Below are 27,920 nucleotides of genomic sequence, written 5' to 3' on the forward strand. Positions count from 1 at the left end.
GACTGGCAGGGTCGCCTACAGAGCAGCGCTGGTAGCTGTTAATGAAGCAATGTGAGGGTGTCATTTCATTGGGACAATTTCAACCATTACCCTGTGTAACTCAGTTCCAAGCGGTTAGGGTGACACTCGAAAACAAGGGGTAGGGCTAAAAAGAAGAAATGGGATTGGGCCTTAGACTGGAATACCACTTGTACCATGTTCCTGTGGTATGTGACCGTCCTGCTGTTCCTCCTTCCAGGTAACTTCTCAAATCTCTCAATTCAAAGGCAACACAGTTCAGTGTTTCAAGGATGCTGATTTTAATTAAGATATATTTACAATGTTTACTGAAAGGCATAAAGAATCAACTCATTAGAACGTAAAGGATTCTGAAGCGCTGATTCGGAAACGTTAAGTGTTATAAGTAAATTGAGTGCCCAGCATATCAAGTCCGCGCTTTTGTTGCCAGCTTTGACTTTTCGACATAAAATAAAAGAAAACTCTACCCAGAAATGATAGTGTTTCAATAATGAATGGCTACCGGTAGGTGTCAGCTTAGCATGCTAACTGGTAGCCACTGACTGGTGGGTGTCAGCTTAGCATGCTACCTGGTAGCCACTGACTGGTGGGTGTCAGCTTAGCATGCTAACTGGTAGCCATCGACTGGTGGGTGTCAGCTTAGCATGCCAACTGGTAGCCACCGACTGGTGGGTGTCAGCTTAGCATGCTACCTTGTAGCCATCGACCAGTAGGTGTCAGCTTAGCATGCTACCTTGTAGCCACCGACTGGTAAGTGTCAGCTTAGCGTGCTACCTTGTAGCCATCGACCGGAAGGTGTCAGCTTAGCGTGCTACCTGGCAGGTGTCATCTTAGCATGCTAACTGGTAGCCATTGACCGGTAGGTGTCAGTTTAGCATGCTACCTGGCAGGTGTCATCTTAGCATGCTAACTGGTAGCCATTGACTGGTAGGTGTCAGCATGCTAACTGGTAGGCATCGACTTTTTGGGTGTTGCAAATCAAGTTAGCATTTGTTTTTTCGCATTCATATTCCTTTCGGTTGCAGAATGCTGTAGCTCGTACACAGGTGAAGTAGACAAGCTACATGGCAAACAGTAATCCTGTGTTAGAGCACACTAGGCCTGTTGTTCAAACACAGATTAAAGACTACACTTAAGTTGCATTAAATTACACTTTGAGTTAAACTGGGATTCAAAAAAGACTTTAATACTAGGATCAAGTTTAATCTGCATCTAAAGACTGGCGATCAATCTCTAAACCAGTGTCCTTCTCTCAAAAGAAAGTGAATCCAGCTGTTGATTCTTTGTATTTTGTATTTTTTGTTAATACAGTGACACACCTGATGTGCAGTTTGAGGGATCACTGGACAGTTTCTGAATGAAGAGGGCATGCAAGGACACTAATGTAGCCAGGAACAAGAAGGGCAGTGCTGGAGAAGTGCAGACTAAACAGACTCATTAACAGACATACGGACAGACGCAGACAGAGAGAGACGCACAGTGACGTGGTCCCAGAGGCACAGGGACTAGATTGGGAAAGGGGTTCAGAGCAGCCGTAACACCGTAACAGTTAAGGGTTACAGCACGGAAATTTCCGCGCAAACTGCTGATTCAACCAATGAAGGCCATAACAATTAGATGACGAGCAGGAAAACACTAAACGTGATAGCTGTTGGCCTCCAAAACCGTGAGGACCAGTTCCTCAGACCACTGGAACACTGGCATTGCGAACAAAGCATAATCCATGACCAGGTAACTAGCCCTGAATGTACGACACTAAGCCAGAAGGTCAGAGAGTTCCTGAAAGGACCAATGGAAGCGTTTTCTACGTTTTAGGTCTTGTTGAGTGTCCAGAGGGGATCCAGAGTGCTGAGTGGGTCATCTCCTTGTGGGGGGCCCTGAAGACCCTGCCCTTCCTGGGGCTGGAGGAAGCTTTGTTTGCTGATGCGCTGTTTGCCACGGTAGGCAGTGTCCAATGTGAAGGCTTCAGGCGTCAGCGAGGCCAGGAGGTCCAGAGATGATGATGCTGGAGGAGCTGCTGCTTCAGGTGGAGGATGGTGATGATTGGAGACCGGGGAGGCCTGCACGGATCCCTCAAACCCGTTGCCATGACGGTCGGGAGGCGAAGGGGAGCGCGTCTTGCCCGGAGAAGACGAGCAGGAGAGGGGCGGACTCAGTGAGGCAGGAACAGCTTCAGTGGACGAAGGATCCTGAACAGGCTGCATTGGTACTACTGAAGGCTCAGATTCCGCTGCAGCAACAGATGTCAACAGGTCCTGGCTGTGCTCCTGCTCAGACTCAGTGCTAGGGGGTCGGATACTGAGCTTAGCAATGGTCGCCTGAATGGAGCTGATGGGCATATCACCTCCAAGAACAATATCCTGAGCCTCCTGCCGTGGGTACTGCTAAACAGACACATCAAGGGTTTGTTTGTTAGATCAGTGCTTCTCAGTCCTGTAGAACCCCTGCCCTGCATATACTGGGTGTTTTTCCCAGTTCTGACACACCGGATCCAACTAATCAGCTAATTCACAAGCTTTTCCTGAGTTGATGTGGGTGTGTTAGTGCAAGGAAAACACTGAAATGTGCAAAGTAGCGGTACTCCAGGACAAGGAACCACTGATAGATCATGTAAGCCAGTGTTTACCAGTATAAAATACAGAGCACCTGAAAGTATTTTTTATGGCTTTCATATTTATATTTGTCTCAAGTGATCTAATCATAAGTGGACAGGGAGACATGTAGTCATTTACACCTGGCACTTCTGTGCGTCTCAGTGTGCCTCCAGTGATCGGATTTGATTTCGTGACTGGGGGAAAGGTACCATGCAAATTTACTACATCAATCTCTCAATGTTTGTTGTCAAAAAATCATGTGCTTCAAGATCTTGCTCATGTACACGTATCTGCTGTTACAAATGTCTAGACTGCATGGACTGCTAAAGCAACTTACAAACACAGAGCAGAATGAAGCTACACAATGCTCTGCTGTGATAACACAGTTGATTAGATGGCCCTTTGCTGTTGGTAGGGACGCCATTGCATTTACACTACAAATTTTATGTGGTCAAACAAGTCCCTGGTCACCTCTAAAGGTAGTTTAAGGGATCACTGTGTCTCCACACCTATACTTAGCGTTGTCCCACTTATGATCAGATTACCCAGAACAGGTTAATGCTAGGTGTAAATAGGGCCTTGGTTAGCTCATAGTTGATGGAGGGCTTGATAATTAGCTTCTGAGCTGAACCTGGTGCACTGGGGCACAGGTTCCCAACCCTGGTCCCAGGGATCCCTCCCGCTCTGCACATTTTAGTGTTTTCCCTCCTCTTCCCTACTTGGTCCCACTATTTAGCAAGAACTTTCTAAGATAAAGTGGGCATGTAAGAGTGGAGAAACACTAAAATGTGCAGGTACTCAAAGCCCAGAGCTGGGAATCTGCACATTAGAGCAAGGGCAACACCACAGCGATGTAGGACTGGGTTCAGAAAACATGAAAGCGTTTCAAATGACCCACCTTCACTACCGTGTTGTTTGTAGTCTTTTGGCTGGGAGAGGTAATGATGCCACGGCGCTGAAGGACCTGCTCCGCATGTTTCAGCACCGCCTCGTAGCAGAACTTAAGGTGGAGCTGTATGAAACATAGCAAGACCGTATCTGTAGCTTATCCTTAGCCCAATACTAAGCATACTTTGTGCATGAAAAAAATGCCTGATTCTCAAGCATGCACATACCTTCTCCTGTAGCATATTCTTTCTTTGTTGCCTCATTTTTCTCACTAGCTGGGATAAATCTGGTATGCCATTCCCAGCTTCCAGCTCCTGTAGTGCAGCATACAACAAGCAGAAGGCACCTGTCCGGCCAACACCAGAGCTGACAGTGACAAAGACAAGAGATAAATCTTTTTGTCTCTACGTGTGCCATGATGAGTTTCACAAGTCAAAAAGTGTAAGCTGAAAAAGCACACCTGCAATGCACTACCACAGGCATGTGTAATGGACGCTGAAGGAGATAATGTCCATGAACTTCCTGAATGAAGTGTATGAGGTTACTTTTACTTTCTGGCAGGCCCCTGTTTGGGGAAAAAAAATATTAGATAGACTGCAATATTAGAATAAACTATGAAGGGTACAAACTGGTATATGTACCACTTCTTCATAAAAAGCTTTTCATCAAGAAGAGGTAGTGACAATTAATAATTTGCATGTTCAGTTTGATTGCTCACAATTCAGGCCAGGAGGTGAACTGCAGATGGATGACCGTTCGTTTCAGACTCTGGTCTCGGTACTGGAGTCCAATCATGCGCTCCACATGGGTGGGTGTGTTCTTCTGGGTAGTCAAAGTGAGTGTAATTGGACCCTGGGCAACCTGCTGTCCTCTTTCAGATGGAAAGTAGCGCAGGACTTTTTGCTATGAGAAAAATGAGAGAAAAAAAAAGATTTAAGGTGGAACAGAAAGGAAACTCTCCTTAAAAGATTTACTTTTGGTCTGTGGGCCTTACCTTTTCAAGTTCTTGCTCCGACACAAGCATTACAATCAATGACACTTTCTGTTCATAGACCATGAGCCAAAAATCAGCAGCAGTTCCAGTAAGGGGAGCCTGTGTAGCAATAAGGCGTGGACAGTACGGCGAAAGATCCTCTATAAAGCTGGCATTGATGTAGTCATCTTTGCCTGAGCGCAGAACAACACGATTGCGGTCATAAGGCATTACATCCTGATGACGGTTTTTCATGGTGTAGCAACGTGCTATAGCAATGGAGAGTTGACGAGAATCCTTCTCTTGCTGATCCTGCAACTCCTTCCACCGAGCATCAAGTTCTGATAAACCTCCCTCTCCTGAGGGACGCTCCAGAGATTGCACGGTCGATCTAAACCTTTCAAGCTCTGCACAAAGCTGAGAGACTCTCTCTGGTGCCTGGTATGGGTCACCTTGAATAAGTTTCACTCCCTCAGCTTTCTTCCGATGCTGTTCATCCTGAGGGTCAGCCTTGGTGGGTAATAAGACGTTGGCAGTGTCTTTGCTACCTCCATGCTGGCTCTCAGGACTTGAAGAGAGGAGATCATCTGTACTGGAATTCTGGCGCTGAAACAGGGAGTCCGATGATGGCAAGGGGCCAGAGGAGGGCAAGGGTGTTGTGGCAGTCTGGGGTATTGGTGCACCTCCAACAGGTGTGAGAGCAGGAGAGGGTCTTTGAGGCACCATACCCAATGAGGAAGGTCCTGGAGATGGAGAAGGCGATGGTGCAGGTGAAGGCAGGATGTTGCTTTGAGGAGCCCCTGGTGCAACTGAAGAGGGAGGGATCATACCCTGAGGAAGAGACTGGGGTCCAGCTGGTACAACTGGTCCAGGATGCTGCATGGATCCAGGAGGAATGGTTCCACCATGTGGTCCAGCATAAGAGGTTGGTGCCCCTGGTGGAAGCTGTGGAGGAAGAGCCTGGGACTGTTGAGGAACTGCAGACTGGTGGGGAGCTATAGGGACACCACCTGGATAACCTAGAGGTGTGGAGTGAGGGGGAAGAGGTTGCTGGGGCAAGCAGATAGGGTGCTGGGGCACCGGGGGACATGGTCCTGTAGGTGCTTGTGAGTGGAGGTGGTGTTGGGGAGGGAGAGGCTTGGTGGGCGCTGGCAGCTGTGGTGACAGAGAGACAGGAGGTAACTGAGGCTGGACAGGGACAGGAACCCTTGGCGTATTTGCAGGAAATTGTGGCTGGTAACCAGGGTGCATCTGAGGATGAGAGGGATGTGGTAATGCTTGGGAAACAGCAGGCATTGGTGGATGAGTGGAATGTGGTAATGGCTGAGAAACCGCAGGCACTGGTGGACGTGAGGGGTGTGGTAACTGCTGGGAAACAGTGGAAAGTGGTGGATGAGAGGGGTGTGGTAACGGTTGTGCAACAGCAGGCATCTGTGGATGAGATGGGTGCAACACTGGTTGGGAAGCTGCAGGCATTTGTTGGCGAGATGGAGGGGACATTTGCGTGGATGGCGGCAGCATTTGTGGCTGGGGCGGTGCATGACTTTGTGGCTGGGATGGTAGAGGCATTTGCATGTGGGCTGCAGGGGGTACCTGCTGTGAGGAAAGGGGCACTTGTGGAGGGGGAACAGGATGTGTTTGCTGATTGATAGGGGGCATATAGGGCTGGGAAGAAGGGGGGATTTGTTGTTTCACATGTGCTAAATGTGGCATAGAAACTGGAGGCATCTGCTGGGAGGATGGGGGCATTTGTGGATGTAAAGTATGATGGGGCAGCTGGGTCTGAGCAATGGTATTAATGTGGGCATTGACAGGTTGGCTGCCAGGAACAAATGAAGCAGGTGGGTATGCCTGCTGAGGTTGCTGCAGAAGAGTTGGTGTAGGGTGAATATGGAATGGATGTTGCTGAAGGTTTGTTGGTCCAGGCTGTCTTGGTTGAGTCATGGGGTGTGGGTATTGTGGCTGAGGCCTAGGAATTTGTTGTTGGGGCGGTACAGGCTGAAAAAATGTCTGCGGCTGGCTCTGACCACGGACTTGGGGAAAAGGTTGCTGAGGCTGTGACTGTGGTTGAGGGGCTTGTACTGCCTGAGGTGGTTGGTTCACGGGAACACCAGGCTGCTGCATGTACTGAGGCTGAGGTGCAATCTGAGGGGGAGGTGTATACACAGCAGGAGTGGGCACAGGGTGGCCAGGGGTGGGTGTAGGCATAACTGGTTGTCCTGATGCTGGAGTGTAGCTGGGAATGGGTGTTTGCACACTGTCCACAGTTGTGGTGGAAGGTCGAATGGGAGTGGGTGCCCCAGGTGCAGCAGGCTGGGTCTGTAAAGATGGAGGACAGTACCCAGGCACTGAAGGATGCTGCTGGGAGACCTGAGGATTCGGCATTTGTGGAACCTGCTGTTGCTGTGGCAACGGTCCTGGCGGCAGACTGTGGTTGAAACCCTGGGTTGGGGGAAGTGTATAACGGGAAATTCGTGCAAGAAGTTCAGGAGAGGGTAGGTTGGGAGGAAATCTGGGTGGTCCGTAACTTGCCCCAGGCCAATGTAGCGTGGAGCCAGGTGTGGCCCCTGGATGAAAAGCCTCAGGCATCACAGGGAGACCAGCTGATGGAAGAGCAAGCTCAGGAGGCAAGCTACGAAGCTCTTCTGGCAAGTCTCCACCTAAGGCTAGGATGGCAGCATTTAATTTGGCTATTTCAGGGTCTTCCAGGTTGGAAGAATCCATTTCCGGGACTTTTTTCGGAACAGGCTTTGGGGCTGTGGGCCTTTGAGGAGGCTTTTTCTGAAGTTCTCTGTTAAAAGACATTGGTAAGAAGATAGAAACAATGAAGATTACTGAGTGCACTGTTACTTATACATATTGTTAGCAACTGTTGCTTTAATACTTAGCTTTAGACAAAATAGTAGCTGGATGAGATAATGAGAAAGACTCATTCAGGCATGCCGTGTTGCTTCTTACTTTTCTATTATGGCTTGTCTCTCCTCTTCTCTGGTCTTGCAGACTGTTTTAGCCCTCTCTAGAAGGCGAGATGCTTTGCCCTCCAAGTCTTCATAAAACTCTTTTCCCTCCTGAGATTTCTTCATCAGGTCTTCATAAGCCTCATAAGAGGCAACAAGCATTTGGACCGTGCTATTCCATCTGCAAAGTGAAGATGAACCAAATGAGTGTAATGCTAGAATTTGACATAATGCACAAAATATCTGTATTTCTCCAAAGTTTGTTTACTACTTTAACTCTTACTTTTGTTCTGTCTCAGTGAGGCCCTTGCGTACTGTGGCATACTGGACGTTTGCCTCTGTCAGCGCCTTTAGGATGTTCTCCTGTGCAGCTAGATTCTGATCAATGTATACCTTTACTTGTTCATACTTCTTCAGCTGTTCCTCAAATAACCTCTGATAAAGGAGAACCAAGGATTACAATAAAACAAAACCAGAACATATAACTATCTGCTATTGTATATTGGAAAAATGAAATGATTTTCAGTGGTGATTCATCCACCACACTAAAATGTCACCCAAAAGTCAGTTCAATCTGTGCATGGAGATAGCTCTGTACCTTCATATCAGCCCGCTCGGTGGTAACCAGAACAGAAGTTATGTCGTCCTGCTGAATGAGCTCCCTTAGTTGCTTCTCGAGAGAGCTGCGCTGGTCTTTCATCTCCTGCACTTTACTCAAAATCCTTTTCATGCACTGGAGACCTGCCACTTCATCTGGAAAAGTGGGTTTTTGTTCAGTGACATTCAAGGTTGCTATGACTGCTGATTATCTTCAATTATTTTAGCCAAAATTGTTAAAATTACATTAAAACAATGCAGGTGAATTAGCATTAAACTAGTCCCAAATTCCCGGAGTTTTGTCTTGTAACATTGATTGCCATTACGAAATAACGTCTGCTTCATACAGACTGGTAAATGTTGACCTTCCGTAAAGGTTAGGCTGCCAGCAAACATTAAGGCGTCTAGTAGCAAGACTGGCATTAACCTCTTCTAATCTAGGTTTACTATTGTCTTATTGGGTCCTTAGAGTTTAACCCCTTGAATGGCCAGGGCCCGCCAGCAGGCCCAAAGTTTTATTACATACTTCTATGATCTAAGAATAGCTTGGCCAGTTTGAATTGAAGTCCCCATAGTTACTGAATAATAAGCGTTAGTATGTAATAATCCTGGGATTTTAAGAGGTTCAAGGATTAATGATACTGTGCAAACTGGACCTTACTAGCTTCCATCTGATGTCATTTTTGGGTGAAATACTCCTACAAACACGCACCTTCACTGAGTTGTGGTTTGGGCAGAGCCTCTCTCAGAGTGTCCAGAGGCCCTCCCAGCAGTCGCAGGTTGCTGATGTGCAGATTCATGGCGCGGTGAAGCTCTGTGTTGGTGAAGCTTGCTTTCTCGTGGGCCTCCATGTACTTCTCCAGGTCCCTGCGGAGCTCAGCCAGGGCAGCAGGCTGGGCTGGAACTGCCTGCTTTCCTGCTGCCTCCTCCAGCTTCCGGTCACCTGCCTCGTCCTCATCCAGCACTGACCGAATCTCCTTTAGTGAGGCTTCCACATCCGTAAACACGCCGGACAGCACTGAGGAGTGGAGAGGAGGACAAGCATGTTCATTTGTTGTGAAATGAGACAGAATCTGTGAGTTTGTATTGGGGACACATATCTATATTTTTTGCACTAGTCCCGTGCACCTACCCTGCATGGACTGTATGAGACTCTTCACTGTGTCTGGCCTCACGCTAAGAGCTGCGCACTTCTCCATCAGCACTGAAGGTATGTTGTTGTACATGTCCATGTTGTCCACAGAGTTTGGGTCCAGATTTAGGGAGTCCATGAATTGCCTGAGGGAAGACGTGATAATGGAGGTGTTAACTTTTTAATAATAATAAATTACTACCGTTATTTAAAAACAAACAAAAGTAAACCCTCAACACACTGCGCTCAGATGTTTGGTACTCACTCTAAAGTCTCATTCTTGCTGTCTATTTTTGCCATGACGTCCCTTAGCAGCTTGGCCTTTTCTTCACTGCAGATGTTAAGAGGTGTTAATGTCATTTACAGAGGAGTTATGTATGGGTGAAATACTTGACAGGTGTAATGGTCTCACTAAAGAGTCTTCTGAATATCTTTGACCATCATTAAACCTAACCTGTAGAGAGAAGAGGCCTCGTGAGCAGCCATGGGCACCAGCTTAGAGAAAATGTCTGGTCCAGTCACACTGGGGTCTGTTGGGTTCACAGGTAAGGCTTTGACTAGCGGGGCACCTGGATCAAAATGGAGAAGGTGCATTAGTACAATCAGGAACTCTCTGCATGTAGTGGAAGACTCAACTAAAATACATTTTTTCCAGAAAACATTAATGTTGCTAATAGTAAATGACTGTCTTAATAATAATAATAATAATAATAATAATAAATACAGCTTATATAGCGCCTTTCACAAACCCAAGGATGCTTTACATAGTGTCAAAAAAAAAAAAGAGGAGTAAAGAAAAGAAAAAGAGTTTTTAGCAGAGGTTTGAAGGCAAAGATGAGCAATTACAAAGAGTAGAGGGTAGAGAATTCCAGAGTTCAGGAGCAGCAGCGCTGAAAGATCTGCCACCCAAAGTAGAAAGTCTGGTTGAGGGAACTGTGAGGAGTCCAGAATTAGAAGATTGGAGAGCACGAAACGGACAATATAATGAAATGAGAACAGAAAGGTATGTCGGACCCAGACTACGTAGAGCCTTGAAGGTAAGAAGAAGGATTTTGTACTTAATCTTAGAACTAATAGGAAGCCAATGCAACTATCGAGGGAACAGGAGTAATATGAGCTGTGCGCTTGGTGGTAGTAAGAACCCTGGCTGCTGAGTTTTGGATGTACTGAAGACAACTGATTAGTTTAGCCAGAAGACCATAGAAAACTGATTAACAGTAATCAATGTATCACTAGGTATCACTAAGCATAGGGCGTAAGCGTGCAATGTTACGCTGATGATAAAATGTGGTTTTGGTGACGAGCTTAATGTGAGACTCAAAAGTGAGAGAGGAATCAAGAAGATTCCTCTCTCACTTTTGAGTCTCACATTAAGCTCTTAACAAATTCTTAACAAATTGGGCTGGCTCAACAGCAACACCATCAATGTTGACTGAAAAGTTCAATACTTGAGAAAGCGAAGTTTTAGCTCCAACTAATATAACCTCAGTTTTATCCGCATTTAGTTTCAGGTAATTGTTTTGCAACCAGAGTTTTAAATCTGTGATACAAGAACTGAAAGCCTGGGCGAAGGCAGAGAGGGAAGCAGTGCTGATATAAATTTGAATGTCATCAGCGTAGCAGTGGAAGTTAAAACCATGGTTGCGGATGATCTGACCGAGTGGGGAGATGTAAATGATAAAGAGGAGAGGTCCAAGGACAGATCCTTGGGGTACGCCTCAATCTACAGGAGCAATACCAGATTTATGGGAACCCAGAGGAATGTATTGATGCCTATCAGCAAGGTATGACTGTAACCACTGAAGGGCAAGGCCAGTAATGCCAACAGATGACAGTCTAGATATAAAAATGATTTTGGTTAACAGTATTGAATGCTGCTGTTAGATCTAAAAGAGCCAGGATGTTAAGAAACAGGATTAATACAGGCTGGGGTTACTTCTACGGCTCGTTTTATGGCTGGTAGAAGGCGCTGTAATCTTGATATGGGAGTCACTGATATGGGAGGGTGCAGTCAGTAAACATGACTGACATGGCACATTCAGACAGGACTAAAATCACAGAGAAACACTGGTAATAACTGCATTACTCCACCTCCACATGTAAAACTAATCCTGTCCGAATAGGGCTTAAGAGGGAACATTATGAGGGAACAAGTATTATGTATCATCACGAATCACCATGTACCATCATTTTATTTTGGGCAAATTATTTCTTAAGAGGACCAGAATTTACTTACCTACTAATCTCAGTTAAATTCAAAATAAACATCATTAATGGAAATTATGCTGTTTGGCGCGGAGTGGATTTGAAGGAAAAGACATGACACCCCGAAATACCTTTGACTGAGGGCAGCGTCTCCAGAGACGGCACAGACTCGTGGTAAATGAAGTCATTGTCTTTCTTAGCAGAGTTAAATCTGAAATGAGAAGCAGCAACAACATCATTCTAAAAACTCCAGCTAACAGAACAGCATGATAATGTAGGGAAAGCCTACAATAAGGCGTTTACATACTTTCCTCCGATAACATCCATGGTGAACCGCAGGGCTTCCTGTACGCTGTCTGGCTGCCCCTTCGCCAACTTTACAGCTTCGTTGAGTTTGTCGAGTGAGCTCTGAAGATAGGCAAGCTGTGGAGGAACCAAAACACCAGATTTAGAGAAAGAACATTAAAAACAGAGGAATGGATGACTTGGAATGGACTTTTTAGGAAACTGAAACCTCGGCACTTTAATCTTTAAACAGTGAGGGATTTAAGGTCGGCATCAACGTCAAAGTAGCACCTATTAACCCCTTAAAACTCTAAGGGCTGGATTCCCAAAGCTAGATTAAGCTTAAATTTAGACTACAAATCAGGCTTGAGCGATACCTATTTTTTCATACCTCTATGACATTTCACCAGGGTATACAGTATATGACGGTATTTGTGATTAAAATAAAAATAAATAAATAAATAAAATAAAAAATAAAAGCTGAGCTGCTGGTGATAGAAGTCATTTATAACGCTTTTTTCCGTTTCATTTAGCATCGGAAAAAAAGCAGCTTGCTTTACATGATTACCAAATAAGTTAGTGCTGCTAACTAGGAGAAAGGAGCTGGTTAGCGTTAGCTTTGCTAGCATGCTAACATCTCTGTCTGCCAAACTAAAGCACCGACACAATCTTAGATTAAAAATAATGATTAAAATCTCAGACAGTGAAGTCGAGAACCGTTAAAGGGACAGAAACATGAAATTTCTGTGGTGTTTGGATCTGTAGCCTGATATGCTACCTTAACGTTAGCTTAGTGAGCAGCTACAGACCCAGGCAGAGCCACCCATCACAGTGCAGGCCTGATTCTGAAATGCTCTGTTGAAACAAATTTAGACGCTAAAAATGTTTGAGAGCAAACGAAGATTGACAGTAAACCGAAATTCAGCGTGTCTAAAATACCATCATTATTTTTAAACATCATATTACCGTCATCCCATCCAACCCTACACACTTAAAAAGAAGGTTCTTCAACTTCTTCAAATTTTGCTATATAGAACCACGAGTGCTCAAAGAACTCTTTGCACGATCAAAGGATTTTTTGCATTGTTAAAGGGTTCTTCAGATTGATGGAGAGTGTGTTTATATGGTTTTATATACAACCTTTTTGAAAGGGGTTCTATATAGCACCAAAAAGGGTTCGTCTATTGTTACAGGCTTGACATCATGCCAATAGGAACCCTTTTTGGTGCTATAAAGAACCCCTTTCAAAAAGGTTGTGTATATATATATATATACACACACACTCTCCATCAATCTGAAAGACCCTTTAATCATGCAAAATAACCCTTTAATCATGCAAAGGGCTCTTCGAGTGTTCATAGATCTATATAGAACCATTTTCTTTAATAAAGAACTCTTGAAGAACCATCTTTTTTAAGAGTGTACTACAAATGATATTTTAAATTAAGCTTGTCAAACTGGTGATCTTCTGGGACAAAGTGCTGCGGAGATCAGCGTTTACACTCATGAAGGCCTTGCTAATTAGCTGATGAGCTGAATCAGGTGTGTTTAATGGACAGTGTGCTGAAGTCTGCAGTGTTTTGGCCCGCAAGGACTGGAGCCTGACACATGGGTTTTTATAGCGAATCACAACTGGTATTGCAATTTAGTCCCTGTCTAAGCTTATTCCATGTCCAGGAAACTGACCTATATTGGGCCGGTTTACTAGACATAGATTAGGCCAAAGCCTAGCCTGAAAGTCAAAGGATGACCACTGATAATGAAATTTAGTCCCAACTATTCTTAATCTACATCTGCAAAACTGATCCTCCACACTTTAATTCCTCACTCTCATAACTGCATAACTTTCATAGTAGATACTGAATAATTTATAGTAGATACTGAATAATTTGCTGAACATGACATGGTAGCTAACGGATATTGCAGAGTAGTTACTGAATAACTCACTGCATATTGAATAATTCATAGTATTCACGGATCACATAGTAGGTACTGAATAACTCTAATAAGCCTGTGGTTCAGTGGGATAAGTGAAAGATGAAAGTGAGTGATGAAAGGAGGACACTCACCCTTTCTCCATACTTCTGCTGTTCCTCTGCCTGCTTACCCATGTGCAGCTGTGGAGAGAGACAGGAGGCCAGTGAGACGCTACAGCTGCATTTCCATTTGTTTAGAATTTTTACTCTTATTAAAAAGAAAGAAGAGAGATTTGATGTTTATTTTTAAAATTAATATCCTTTAAATATAATCCTTTAATTCTGAAATCAAAGCGCTATGTTACCCCTAGTGGCCATAAATGGCACTGTTCCATTCCCTATATGGAGGTTTCTCATCTCTTCATACTACTTGATACTTCATACTACATCAGACATACTACTTAACTCTAAACTCCCCTAAGTTCATAATAATTAGGCTACAGAAAGTGACCTACATGAGCAATAGCAGCAAAGTAGTAAATCTTCATCTGTACAAGCTTCTTCCAGTCTTTCTGGATCTTTCCAAGCATAGAGGCAGTGTCGGAGTTCTCCAGCGCGCGGCAAGCTTCCTTATAATAGTCCACTACCTGAAGGACAATAAGGAAACATATCAGTGATTATTAGTGTTCTCCCTCTGAGACACAATATAAGAGCATCCACAATAGAACATTCAACAATTTCTACATGTTCTTGTGACATTAGCTATGTTTACATTGATTCCATTGATAATCTGTTAATAATCAGACTAATAGCTCAATTGGAATATAAACACGTCAATCAGAATAGTCTAGCGTGACTGAGGCCATTCAGAATACAGTTTCTATCCAACTGATCGAGGTGGGTAATCCTGTAAATAATCCGTTAAATAGAAGAATAATATCCGTGTAAACTCCTGTATCTGATTACATTCCCTATAGGAAAGTTTAAATGTCCGTTCTGATCATGTGCGTCACGTCATAGTGAAAGTTTATACTGTTCAGCATGGCGGAGCAGAAACTGGTCTGCAGAGGAGACGAAGTTTATGCTCTGATCTTTAAAAGACGGCGGTGGGACAGACGTCCAGCTTATGTGTCTCAGAACACGACGTCTTCCTCTCGGCCTTCTTTAATAAGGACATGTGAAGGACGTTTTACTGAGTCTGACATCATTTTAAAGCAATTAAAAACACAAGCGCTGCTCACTGCTGCTCATCTCACTCTGACTGGACTCACGTGATGCTGGTTGTCATGGTAACGTTTACACTAAGTGGTTCTCTACGCATGCACGTCATTTTGATCCGGATTACTTGTAGTGAGCATGTAAACAGAGATTTTCATCAGATTGTTGAGCAGAGTGACTATAAACACCTCAGTCCTAATCTACTGTATATTGAATATATTCAATCGGATTGGCAAAAATAATTGCATGTAAACACAGAGTGTGTAATTTATTTTTACATCACCATTTTCCAACCAATCTCTATCCCTTAGAATTGAGTTTATGATGAGGGTCCTTAAACTAACTTACCTGAGCGCTTATCCGCGCAACGAGGAAACTCTTTCTATTGTCCAGCATCGACTTCTCCAGGAGGCACTCCTGGGCCTGACCCTGAAATACAGAACAGCCTGAATGAGCTGCAGCTGAAAGCAGGTGTCACTGGAGGTTAATGTATTACGTGTTGGTGGTGAGTTGTTGGTGCGATAAAGCCTACCAGCATCAGATTGATGTTGAGATTGAGGATCTGGTGACTCATGTCCACACTGTAGTTGTGGCTGAAGTGATCGCGCAGGTAGGAGAACGCTCCGGCCGAGCACTGGAAGTGTGTGCAAGACACTTTCATTCCCTATAAAGAAACCCAGAGTTAGAAGGAGGAACAGTGCACTGATATGAGACTTTTAGGCAGATAATAATGCTGTTAATTAATGCCTGACATTAAATAATAACTGACCTACACAATATCAATAACCAATCATTAAAGTAGGACTGAGCAATATGGCAAAAATATCATATCACAATATCGATGCCATTTTCATAGTACATGATAATAATCGAGATATTTCATTTTTCTGAGGTTTGATGAGTTGAAACAAAAAAATTCAATCAAAAGCTATGAATACAACATTTACTACTTTCTTTGTAATCAAACATGCCACTGGTCAGTATTTTTATGGTATAGATGATATTCACCATGTGTAAAATAATTTATCACAATGTGACAAAATATTATGCCTACTCCTAAATTAAGGCTCAAAAATAATAAAGGTTTAAACACTAAAAATGCTGCCTCATAATCTGTGGGCTGTATAGATCTCTGGAATTACTCACTCCTGTATGATTTTAATCTCCCTCTTGGTGTCTGGTGCTAAAGTACAGACTCCAAACAGGGGAGTTACTTAAACATGCTGTTACTAAGACTTACTGAGTAAAACAATGAGTGTGTTTACATGCACTCAATAATCTGATCATTATCAGATTTCTGCAGTTATCTGATTATTTAAATGGTCATGTAAACAGCCCATTTCTTAGATCAGAGTGAGGTCTAGAAATCCGATTAAGAAATCTGATAAAGAGGCTGGATTTGAGCTCAGTAATCAGATTTCTCTGTGCTGTAAACTCTTACTCTGATTTCTTTTGCATTTCTCAGTCTGCATGTGTGAAAACAGACGGCGCTACCAGAAATAAGCGAGACACAGCAAAACACTTTTGGAGCGATGCTGACACCAAATATATGCTTGACGAAATTAAGGATTTAAATATTCTTCATCTTCTACATGAGGTATGTAGTTTGAGTTTTACATTACGTTTACGTCACGTCTTCTTCTGTGAGTTTATTGGCTGGTTGTAAAGCAGAAATCTGATTACTGTCTGATTTATGTAGCCCCGGAGTTTCCCATTATCTGATTACTTAGTTCATATTAACGCGTTGATTGGATTACTGACAAAATCAGATTTTCTGCAGTTGTCAGATTATTAAGTGCATATAAAAGCACTCAAAGAGAGAACTCCATATCCCCCAAATACATTTAAAACCTTTCATTTTAAAAAGTTTTACACAGAGATTCAAATACTTTAAATGCTGGTTTTATTGTGTGGATATATGCTGCTCTACGTTGTGGTAAAAAATACATTCTCCACGTTTCACACAGCCTCTTTTTACTGATCATATGCATTTCGATGCAGATATTTTAATGTATTTATGTTAGAAAACTGAATTAACTGCATTTGCAGCTGACTCAATTCACAGTAACTGAGTTAGCTGCAAAACTTTTTCTAGAAAATTTTAGAACTAGCCCCTCAGTTACAATGAACACCACATCTGCATTTGTGGCATTTTTAGCTAAACTGTTCATAAACAGGAAAGGCTGTAAAGTGTGCGTTGTCACTTGTAGCAGAGTTGTAGATCGGCCAAATATATTTTTAAATTATTTAGTAAAACACAAAATGAGTTGTGCCCCACTGAATATGACATCAGTAATCTTCAGTGCTAAACATCTCTTTTACTGTCCTCTGCTAAAACTGAAAAAGCTGTTCATATTTTTCTGTAGCATCACTGCATATGTGATTAAAAATACAGTACCAAGTTAGTGGTTGTGATTTTTGGTACTCTCATATAATCATATATGCATATGTGATTTAAATATACATCAGTGAGGAAGAAGAATTTTGGAAATACTGCACACAACCAAATGGGTCCAATAGAGGAAAAAGCAAGCACTTGCCTCTTCAGACACCCTGTTATCCATGGCTCCCAACATTGAATGAAGTGCTCCTGCAGAAGGAAACATGACTGGAATCAGGATACAAGCCAACAATACCCGTGTTCAGAGACTGTGCGGATTTCCCTGATGACGATGCAAATCTACACAATCACAATGCTGCCTGTGTTCAGCTGTAATGCTGTTCGGGTCAAACTGCTCACCCAGGTTATAGAGGATGCAGGCCTGCTCGTAGCTAATGTCATCGTGGGTGACCGTCTTTCCTGAAAATATCTCAGTCCTATCAACAGAAGAAACAGAAAAGATATACATTTATACAAATAAATAAAAATAAACAGGAACTGTTCAGTAATATTCTATATTTTTGGGTAAACAGCTGTGTGATGTCAATAAGGACGACAAACATGGAATAAAATATGTCTTATGGGCAGAGGTGGACAGTAACTAGTAACATTTCTGCTGCTTTCAGGTGCTCATCGGTAGGTTTTATATACCAGATGGTTAACTAGTAAATACGACATCACTTAGTTTAGGTGCTCATTCATAGATACGCCCAACATTACATCTCATAAACTCATTCATAGGTACGTCGCATTACATCTCATAAACTCATGCATCACCTAGTATCCTGTTTTCACCCGTTGTAAGTACAACTTTGTCGGTCATTCAAGCGCAATTTACAGGTTGGAACACTTGTATTTCCCAGTTTCCAACACCACTTAAACACAGCATCACTCAAGTGCATGTGCTTAACTAAAACACTGATGGATTTGTGCTCTCCGGCGTATTTTCAATTCATAACGCTTTTACTTCTAAGTATTTTGGTGAGTAAAGGAATTGACTTCTTACTCACATATTAGCCATTCCTTTTTTGTGTTTAATTTTATTCTGTTTTAAAGGTGAGAACATCTGTGCTGCTTTGTGATTGTTCACACCTCTGACTTTGGAGCTTTAGCACTTTATTTTAGACCAAAATAATTCCAAAAAGAGAAGAACAGAGCTGTACAGTCTTCTTCTGACAGGTGTTGGATGTATTAAGCAATTTCACTGCAGTTATTTACGTTACTGAGTACCTATGTAGTTTTTTTTGGCCTGATACTTTTGTACTTCTACCCAAACTGTCTGGGTACGTTTATTTGTGTCATCATTTTACCAATATGACATTGATACACTAAACATATCAGTATGTTTATTGGAGCATTGCTTTAGGCTACACTACCCACCTCTGCTTCTGGGTAATGCAGTCATTAATATGTAGGCTAGCTATTATATAAACTGATTCCTCAACTCCCACAGCTGAACTGACGGACACCCACACACACACACGCACACACACACGCGCACACACACGCGCACACACACGCGCACACACACGCGCACACACACGCGCACACACACACACACACACACACATACACACACACATTATGACACCATTTCACTCCTCACTTCTTGAAAATTCCAGATTATGTCCATGACACTGTATTTAAATATAACTACTGCATTTATTGCAAGTCTTTCATATTTATTGTACTGTATTATCTGCACTGTGTATATTCTATTGCCTTGCACTTGTGTTCCTGTGTTGGTCCTGGAGGAAGGTTGTTTTGTTTCACTGTGTACTTGTGTATAGCTGAAATTACAATACAGCCTCTTGAACTTGAACAGCTGTTGAGACTAAAAAGGCTGAATGGCAGGCTAACGTAAAGTGTTTGTGTACATGTGTAATTTCCTGTTTTCGTGCATTCAAGATAACAAAGAAAAATCTCAGCTGCTCACCCCTAAAGCACAGCTCCGTCATCAATATTCAATGACTGTCCTTCACTGGGTAAAATGTGGGTATTGCATTCACTTAACATGCCAAATTACACCGCAATGGGAAGAGAGCACTACAGGTTAGGAATCCTCACCAGGAAATAGGCACAGCAGCTTCCTGCCCAGTACCCAGAGGCACGCGGCTCTGCAGGTAGTGCAGCTGCCCGAAGTATTTCCGTAACGTACTGCAGCCCTCGAAGTCCCTTGTCACGTTCACGGCACTCTGTAGAAGAAAACCACAAACAAGGATCCCTAATAGAGCCGCACAATGGCTTCAACATGCAAATGAGCCCTCTAACCAATCACAATGTTTTGTGCTGTGAGCATCCAGACCAAGCACACTTCCAGATAAGTTACTCTGGGTGTTTTAATGAATAAGGATATTCATGTAAAGCAAGAAAAGATGGTGAGCATGTTATTATGATAAATTATGGCACAATATGCTTTTCTGAGCACACTGTGGAGATGACCACTACTTCAAGGATGTACTTAAACTGACCAACTGCATGTTTCCTTACAAAGAGAGCTTAATTAGCCCTGTTTAATTAGATTTAGTGCTGCACAGTGACTGAAACGTTAAATAAAAGTAACTGTATTACTTATCTCAGCTAATAAATCTTATATATATTGTGATGCTTATTATGCATAAAGAAAATGTCCTGCAGTATCATGATGTTATATTTTTACCATATTGGCCACTCCTATTCTAAACAATGCAGGTCAGTCATTAATTATGTCTAATTGAGGTTCACTAATGCCTTTTACATACACAATTGCAATGTGAAGTAATACAACCACAATAACAGCATTTTGTCCATGTCTCACAATCCTAATGTAAACCCTTTAATGCTGTTTTATGACTGAGGTGGACCAACTGGTCTAATATTAATGACATGCACAAACACTCACCTGTCGCAACTGCTCCAGCTTCTTCAGCTGCTCATTGTAATTGTCTGGGTCCTCACCATAGTTCTTCAGTATGAACTGAGCAAGGAAAGGGACGAAATAACAAATAGAGGTAGGATTAGGTCGACACTTCTGTGATTCAAACCTGCACAAACTGCAGCAAGTTGTTGCCACTCTATTAGCCAAAGCGGCAAAAATCTTCAATGAGCCAAACTGACATTTTAAAGCCACACTATGTAAGATTTGCTTGTTCATATTGAAAGAAGTATCATATCTAAGTGAGGAGAATAAAAACAGGCTAAAATACGGTGAGCGTGCGCTGCTGTGAGTCGCCCTGTAAAGCTTGAAATTTAAAAGTCAGAGGCGTCGGGTGGGGAGTTTTTCACACCACATCGTACGTCTTCACGAATTAACGTCACTCGCACAGACAAAAAGAAGGTCCAGCTTGATGTTTAGACCTCAAATGTTCTCAAAATCATCATTATAGTGATGAAGATGCGATGATAACAGTAGATAATGCACTCACATCCTCCTTCACCAAGTTGAGACTGAGCTCTCTTTCAATCACTAGATTCATCTGCTCGGGGAAGGGAACCGAAGCACAACACACGCTACAAAATGTTCTTCATTTCCACCAGAAAGGTCCCCAAATCCCCAAAACATATATAGTGCAAGTTTTAAATTCGTAAATAAAAAAACAGTTGCCTAGATAAATAACAGGAATCAAATAAAGAGCTACACTGAGAGTAAGAGGATACTACATTCAACATAATGACGTATAACGTATAGTTATGCTATGACGTTTTGGTACATGTGTAGCTGCAGCATTTACCTGCCTCACGTTACTTACTGCAGCACAGATCAGCCGAAATCAAAGTAATAAACTCTCCGATTGTGGATCAGGTGTTTGTAACAATTACATAATCAGGATCTTGGCTGATTCCGTCCAAGCAACCCTACTAACAACACACCTCTAAACTAAATTCCCTACACCACGGGTCGGCAACATGTGGCTCCGGACCCCCATGCGGCTCTTCTACTGCCCTGTTGTGGCTCCACAGCAGAATTAGATTATAGGTAAAAATAAAATAATCCTCCTTTACAGTAAAATAAAGCTCTGCTGATCGTTCAACACAGTTTAACAATAAATGGTCTTAAACTCTGGAGTTAATGTAGAACTGCTGATTCATCAACCATTGACCCTGAACGTTGGTGTGGAGACTGCTGACTACAAAGCAACGCAGACAACAATCTCGCCTAGCTTGCAGCTAACGAAATGGCAAAAAGAACGTTTAACATCGATAATTTGGAGATGAACTGACTTATTCGCGTTTATGAGCAGTCAGATGGTTTCCTGATACGTTTAATTTGCATTGAGAAACTGACAAACACTAAAAACTTGCGAGGCTGAAGTCTCATTCACCAGCTTCTTGTTCGAATTTGCCCGTTCCACCTTAAATGGTACAGCAGTTACATTCTGGCACTTCAGGCACCTTATAAAGTGGAATGGGAAAATTCAAAGAAGAAGCTGGTGAATGAGAAGCGACTTCAGCCTCATAAAAAGTCAAATGTTGAGAGACATTTTACAAGAAACTGTTCTACTTTGGTGGAAAGGTTTCCTGCCAGAGATGCAAGAAAATCAGCTATAGCTGTTCTGCTTTAAGGTTTAGCTCAAAGTAAGTCTGCGTTTTCATTTATATTATATTTTTTTATATTATATTAGTACATCAGCACATACTGAAACATATTTACAGCCAAGATGTTAAAACGTTACTTCAATAAAATGGACATAAATTGTTGTGGTTCCCAAGGTGGTTGGATTTTTGTTAATAGGACAAAATGTCTCTTCTTATCATTTGGGTTGTGACTCCTGACTTACGCAGCTTCATATTCACTACTAAACATACATCAGATAATCACTGCAGGTGTTTATATTTGATGATAAAACCATTTAACTCATTTAACCTCCTTTCTTTGCCACTCCTTTAACAAGACGTCTCTTCTGTGGCTCTTTTGTTGTCTGTAACTCCCGGATCGCCTAGTTAAGAGATCTGTAAATAAAGGCCTAAGCTGAGAAAAACTCTAATTCTGATCCTGGAATCCAGCCCAGTTGGGTGACTTCACTGCTCTGGCACACCCACTAAACCATGCAATGAACTGATAACTGAATCACCTCAGTTTAACGTCTAGATTACACAGAGGAGACGGCATGAAAGTATTTATGGCTTTGTCTATAGAAGGAAGGAGCCTTAGGAAAACCAGTCCTCAGATAGCGACATCAGGAAAAGCTCTGCTTCATACTAAAAGGTTCTAGTAAGAAAAACAGTGATAAGCCTAATTCAGTGTTTCCCGGCAGAGTCCTATCATTAGCTTAAGCTCCATCAAGTGAGTTACCGCCATACTTATTACAGGGAGCTGGGAAGCACTGCTATCAAATCTTAGTTTAACATACCAAAAACTGTAAACATGAACAATGGAAACAGTGTATGGAACTTTAAGACTCTATAAGGCTGGGAATTGAGGTCACATCGTGCTGGATTATGTGGTTGTTCTGTCATTTTGGCAGGGTCTGTTCTTTGTTTACATGCTGCAAACACTCTCACCGCCAGAGCTTGAAGAGGTCACTGTTTTACTGTGTTTTACAGACTTGTGCTTAAAAGTTAATCAAATAAAAGGAAAGTGGTGTATATTAAATCAACTCCACAGAGATGCCATGCAACTATATACAGATAAAATCAGCCTTGCTGACGCAAAGGATCCACACAAACTCCCAAATAAAGAGTGGAGTAATGATCTGGCCCAGCTAACCTTACCTCCTCTTTCATTAACAGACTGTGTCCTGGCTGGTGTGTGACGTAAGTGCACGTTTTTTGAGTAATTCAGAATTTTCAAGTGACTTGAATTCCAAGAACAGTTTGCAAATAGATATTTTACTCAGTGACCGGAAATATTTCACTCAGTTACTGGCAGAAAAGGGCCACGCATTCACGGTTTTAGTTCTACTCCGTTATCATGTACAATCTCGAGATGTTGACTTCTTTATATCGTTATCACGTCACAAAGAATGCTGTTGTCTCAAGATCTTGAGATAAAACAATCGCCCGTTATGTTATGACAATGACATAAATAACTCAAGATCTTGAGAAAACAACACACATTTTGCTGTGATAATGACGTACTGGTATATTTTACTCAGCTACCGGCATATGTAACTCAATTACTGACACATTTCATGCAGTTACAGACACAATCTCCTCAGTTACTGACACATTTCACTCAGTTACTGACACATTTCACTCAGTTACTGACACTACTGACACATTTCACTCAGTTACTGACACATTTCACTCAGTTACTGACACATTTCACTGCAGTATCACTGACACATTTCACTCAGTTACTGACACTACTGACACATTTCACTCAGTTACTGACACATTTCACTCAGTTACTGGCATATTCATGCAGACACTGACACATTTCCCTCAGTTACTGACACATTTCACTCAATTTCTGGCATATTTAACTGAGATACTGACACATTTCCCTCAGTTACTGACACTACTGACACATTTCACTCAGTTACTGACACATTTCACTCAGACACTGACACATTTCCCTCAGTTACTGACACATTTCACTCAATTTCTGGCATATTTAACTGAGATACTGACACATTTCACTGTAGGCAGCTTTATAGCGAACGTTGCTAGCCTAACTAGTTAGCAATCCAGTACAGATTCTTATGTACATTAATGCTGTACTGCACTATATTAAACACCAACAGAGTCCACAGCAGATCAGAAGTGACTTGATTTTCACACAGAAAGGCAGCCAGTCTAAAGTCTTTAAGACAAACACTCAAATACTAAGCGCCTGTTTTTACCTCAGCTAGCGCTGCTAGGCTAATCACATCATGACTACCTTCATCTCGTCTCTCTTAGCCAGAAAACACAGTGTGTGGAGAGAGTTAGTTAGCTGACACAAAACAAGATAAACTCAGAACAAACGCAGATTTATTCCATGAATTCTATACGATTAGAGAACAAAATACACTTGAGCTTTATGTTCATGTTGTGTCTGCACAGTTAAATGAAATTCGCTTTCCTGTCTCTCTGATTTTGCCTGATCTGGAGGCTCCACATGCTAATCAGCTCTGCAGTGTATTTACTGAGAGAATGAGCTACAGATCAGGCAAAATCAAAGGCGGCAGGTGGAAAAAGTCAGATTCACTTTACTACTTAGAATCAGCTTAGACTTCAACCTCTTATGCTCGTGGGTATATTTCGGTTTGTCCATCTGAATTTACATGTCCAAATCATAAGGCAAATTATCCAGTAACTGCATGAAATAAATGTAATTTTTTTTTTTTTTTTGTAAAAGCTCCCCTCAAATAAACAGAACATGTGTTTTTATGATCATACACATGTTGCTATATGCTTACAAATCACTGCTGAAAGCCAAAAATCTTAGACGCTCTTTGTATTATTTTATAAAAATAATTTTTTACAGTGCAGATCACTGAAGAGACGCCATCTGTTTATAGTTTATAGCCCAGATTTGTGGAAAAATGGGTCGACTTTCAGTAGAAAAAAAGTTTGTGAGTTCAGCTTCTTTTATTATAAGGATTTATAATTACATCACCCATCTATTTGACTGGAAAGAAGACGGTCACAGCTCTCATACGACCCCCACCTTTAGAATGTAGCTTATGAAATATGAAAGTTATGAAGTAAAGAATATGATGAAGTGTGTTTTGGAACCGGTGGTGGTTCCAAGCAGTTAAAAAGGTTAATGCTGATATCAGCCCGATACTGATACCCAGCAATACTGACATGACCTCTCTAGTTATGTCATTTCCATGAACAGTCACTTTATGTGGTGTTTTTTAAAAATAATAATACAAAGACTTTTGAATATAAGCTTATATATCGCTGTTGTCTGAAGAAAACCTCGTACTTTTTCCTCGTTGTTTTTCAGTTTTTGGCATAATTTGAAAATACCTGTTCCCTTTTACATTGTCTGTAAATTTCACGCTGAATGGACTTAAAGAAACGACCCAAAACTACTTCAGAAACAAGTCTGGTTCCATTGACTTACATTAAAAGTAAAGTATGTTTTTTCCTTCTCCTGTAAAGTTACCATTTTGGAGATACAAGCTTTTCTCCTGACAGCAGCGATATGCATCATATCAAGTATCAGCACCAATATCAGGATATCAGCCATGGTCTCACTCGGCAGAAAATTAGTGTCTAATATCCTGACAGTCCTGTGTGAGCTTATATTCGAAAGTCTTTGTATTATTATTTACAATAACACCACATAAACTGACTTTTCAGCAAAGTGGGCGTGGCGGGGGGGGGTCTATGCTATGGCCACACCCACACAAATGACTGGGCCTGATTTTTTGGGTTTGCTTGATCATGTTTCTGTTTTAGTGTTGAACTAAACACTCTGTGTACAAACATCTTTGACACATATCGACCAGCAAATCCAATCTTGACCTGATATTGAATCGTATCGAGCTTGAAAATATGATCATCGTCACAGCCCCTGACAGGAACCCCAGCCTCAGTGGGCAGACACCTGCTGTTCAGGTATTACTATGTCTCAGTTAACACTGAAACCCTCCTGAAAACATCCTAGACCCCATTAAAGAGCTTCTGGAAGTATCCAGTAGTGAGTACTGGTACTCTGTGTTTTCCGGATGGGCTGATATCACAGTGTAAAGGTCCTGATGTTGTTCTGAGACTGATTCCCAATTAATTAAACTGATTAATCCTAATGGCCTTTTTCTCAGGCAGGGGAAATCTCGGTTATGGTGAGGTGACAACGGTATTTAGCGAGCTGAAATGTTTTGAACAGGCCAAACAGTTTTGCTCCACAAAACCACGATTAGCACTAACGAGCTAATCACGTTATCTAACAGGCTGGGAAGCTAGTTAGCATTAGCGTTAGCTCGGTAACAGCAGCCGCTTCGGGCTCGGAGGCTGGACTCAGCCGGCTTTTACCCCCCCAGCACACGCAGTGACGGTGTAGGTTTATGAGGGGGAGTGTTGAGGCTGCTCTCCCCGGCTCTGGTGCCTCCGTCTCGGCTGCTCACCTGCTTCACCGCCGCGCTGAACTCGAACTCTCCTGCCTCCTTCAGATCCAGCCAAATCATCGGCATTCGCGGCACCGCCTCCATCCCAGCCCGCTCTCCTCCGGCCGAATGGGCAACGAGTTATCAAACGCAGGTCGGACAGCAGAGTAAAGTGCGGTTTTATCCCGATATCCTGTGTTTTTGTTGTAATCTAAACGACTGTGTCATGTCCATAGGAAACTACTTGGTGTTTCGGACATGACGTCGGCCGTGGAGTCGATTATGCCTCATGGGTAATGTAGTCATTAGGATACAGGAGCGGAAAGAGGGCAGGATATATGAAGATTTACCTTATAAATTATCTTTGATACCAATTATCAAAGCGAAAGACGATTTGTGTCAAATATGGCCAAAAAAAGCATAATTCTAAAACAGGGAGGGGTACGGAAGCCCTCAAAGGACATGCAATCACATCTTTTTTTTCTTTTTCTCAGTTTTAATGTGTTTTCTACAATGTCCTGCTCGTGACATCCCGTATAAATAAAAAAATGCGTGGCTACGCCGTATTAACCCGTGGGAACGAGATCCTAATGCGTGGCCATGACTAAATAAGGCATGGGAACAAGATAATTAAGTCATGGCGTGGGAACGAGATCATGCCTGTGGTCAAGGCTTAATTGTCTCATTCCCATGCCTTACTAAGTCATGGCCACAACTTAATTATCTTGTTTCCACGCCTTACCAAGACACAGGCATGCATTATTTTTATTCATACAGGATGTCACCAGTTACGGAGCCCCGCCAGTGACATCCTGTATAAGTAAAATTAATGTGGCCATGACTTAGTAAGGCATGCAAATGAGATTCTTTCTAATCTTGAAGACTTTAGACTGGCCACGCATTAGGATCTCGTTTTCATGCGTTAATAAGGCGTGGCCACATATTATTTTTATTTATATTGGATGTCACCAGCAGGGGTCCGTAACCAGCAGAGCTCCATAGGGTTTTTCTCGAGATCTTGAGTTATTTCTATCATTATTATGTCAAGATCTCAAGATATTAATGCCATTATCACAACATAATGGATGTTATATTAATAAAACACTACCCCTTATGTTATGATAATGACTCAAGATCTCACAAAATTAACATTTGTTTTGCTGTGATAGTGACAAATATCACTAAACTAATTATTCTGAAACTCATTATTTATTAATAATAATTATTCATTCATAACATTATTTTTTGAACCTCTGTTTCATGAGGTGCACAGTTTTGCAGTAACAGGTGACAACAGGCGTACACTATGGAAAGATTAGTTAAAGCATTAGCTGAGAGCAGACTAACACTTTACTGATGTCTACATTTACCATTTTTCACTGTAGAAATCACAAAGATCGCCCCTTTTAATGGGCACAATAAGACACAATATCAGTTATTATATATTATTTAATTACTATCATTATTATATATTATTACATATTATTTAAAAACTATCAAAACCATAGCAACTACCTGGCACACCATAGCAACCATGTAGTAACTGCATGAGATACATAGCAGCTACCTGTCAACACCATAACAACCACCTGCAATGTCATAGCAACACCTTAGCAACAATTTAGCAGCCTCCCAAAATACCACAGAAAACAACTAGCAACACCCTGGAGCACCACAGAAATCATCCAGCATTAACATGGAGCTGTTTAAGATGTGCGGTCACTGTGCATTTTCTTCAGGAACTGCACTTTCCTAGTTTAATAATATAGTTTGAGTATTATTCTACATTAGAGCACC

At 42.1% G+C, this 27,920-nt stretch overlaps 2 protein-coding genes across 3 annotated transcripts in view; one reads left to right on the top strand and one right to left on the bottom strand.

Moving 5' to 3' along the window:
• Nucleotides 1-278: 278 nt before the first annotated feature.
• ptpn23a (protein tyrosine phosphatase, non-receptor type 23, a) lies at nt 279-26,385 on the bottom strand. Of its 2 annotated transcripts, none has more exons than XM_036558182.1 (24): nt 26,145-26,385; nt 20,045-20,119; nt 19,231-19,358; nt 17,524-17,600; nt 17,324-17,373; nt 15,316-15,447; nt 15,132-15,212; nt 14,081-14,212; nt 13,719-13,766; nt 11,672-11,787; nt 11,496-11,575; nt 9,614-9,728; nt 9,425-9,490; nt 9,160-9,305; nt 8,740-9,045; nt 8,029-8,183; nt 7,714-7,865; nt 7,432-7,611; nt 4,495-7,264; nt 4,219-4,403; nt 3,961-4,065; nt 3,728-3,866; nt 3,511-3,624; nt 279-2,399 (listed from the first exon to the last, which is right to left on the bottom strand). In XM_036558182.1, the coding sequence occupies exons 1-24, from the start codon at nt 26,226-26,228 to the stop codon at nt 1,830-1,832; spliced, it is 6,006 nt and encodes a 2,001-aa protein (XP_036414075.1). In that variant the 5' UTR covers nt 26,229-26,385; the 3' UTR covers nt 279-1,829. The 2 variants fall into 2 exon arrangements, with proteins under 2 accessions (XP_036414075.1, XP_036414074.1); XM_036558181.1 differs by having other exon boundaries at nt 279-2,402.
• Nucleotides 25,686-27,920, top strand: part of LOC118798509 — a 52,993-nt gene continuing 50,758 nt past the window's right edge. The window contains exon 1 of the mRNA XM_036557888.1: nt 25,686-25,720. The gene's annotated coding sequence lies outside the window, so the exon portion shown is untranslated. The remainder of the gene's footprint in view (nt 25,721-27,920) is intronic.

Source organism: Colossoma macropomum, unplaced genomic scaffold (assembly GCF_904425465.1).
Source record: "Colossoma macropomum unplaced genomic scaffold, Colossoma_macropomum, whole genome shotgun sequence".
Lineage (NCBI taxonomy): Eukaryota > Metazoa > Chordata > Actinopteri > Characiformes > Serrasalmidae > Colossoma > Colossoma macropomum.

Bases quoted from the DNA above. Each gene is read 5' to 3' on its own strand.
- ptpn23a (XM_036558181.1), bottom strand. From the start codon at position 26,228: ATGGAGGCGGTGCCGCGAATGCCGATGATTTGGCTGGATCTGAAGGAG. The intron at 9,491-9,613 runs GTTAGGTTTAAT...TAACATCTGCAG, and splicing joins GAGGCCTCTTCTCTCTACAG to TGAAGAAAAGGCCAAGCTGC. The intron at 9,306-9,424 runs GTGAGTACCAAA...GTCTTCCCTCAG, and splicing joins AGCAAGAATGAGACTTTAGA to GCAATTCATGGACTCCCTAA.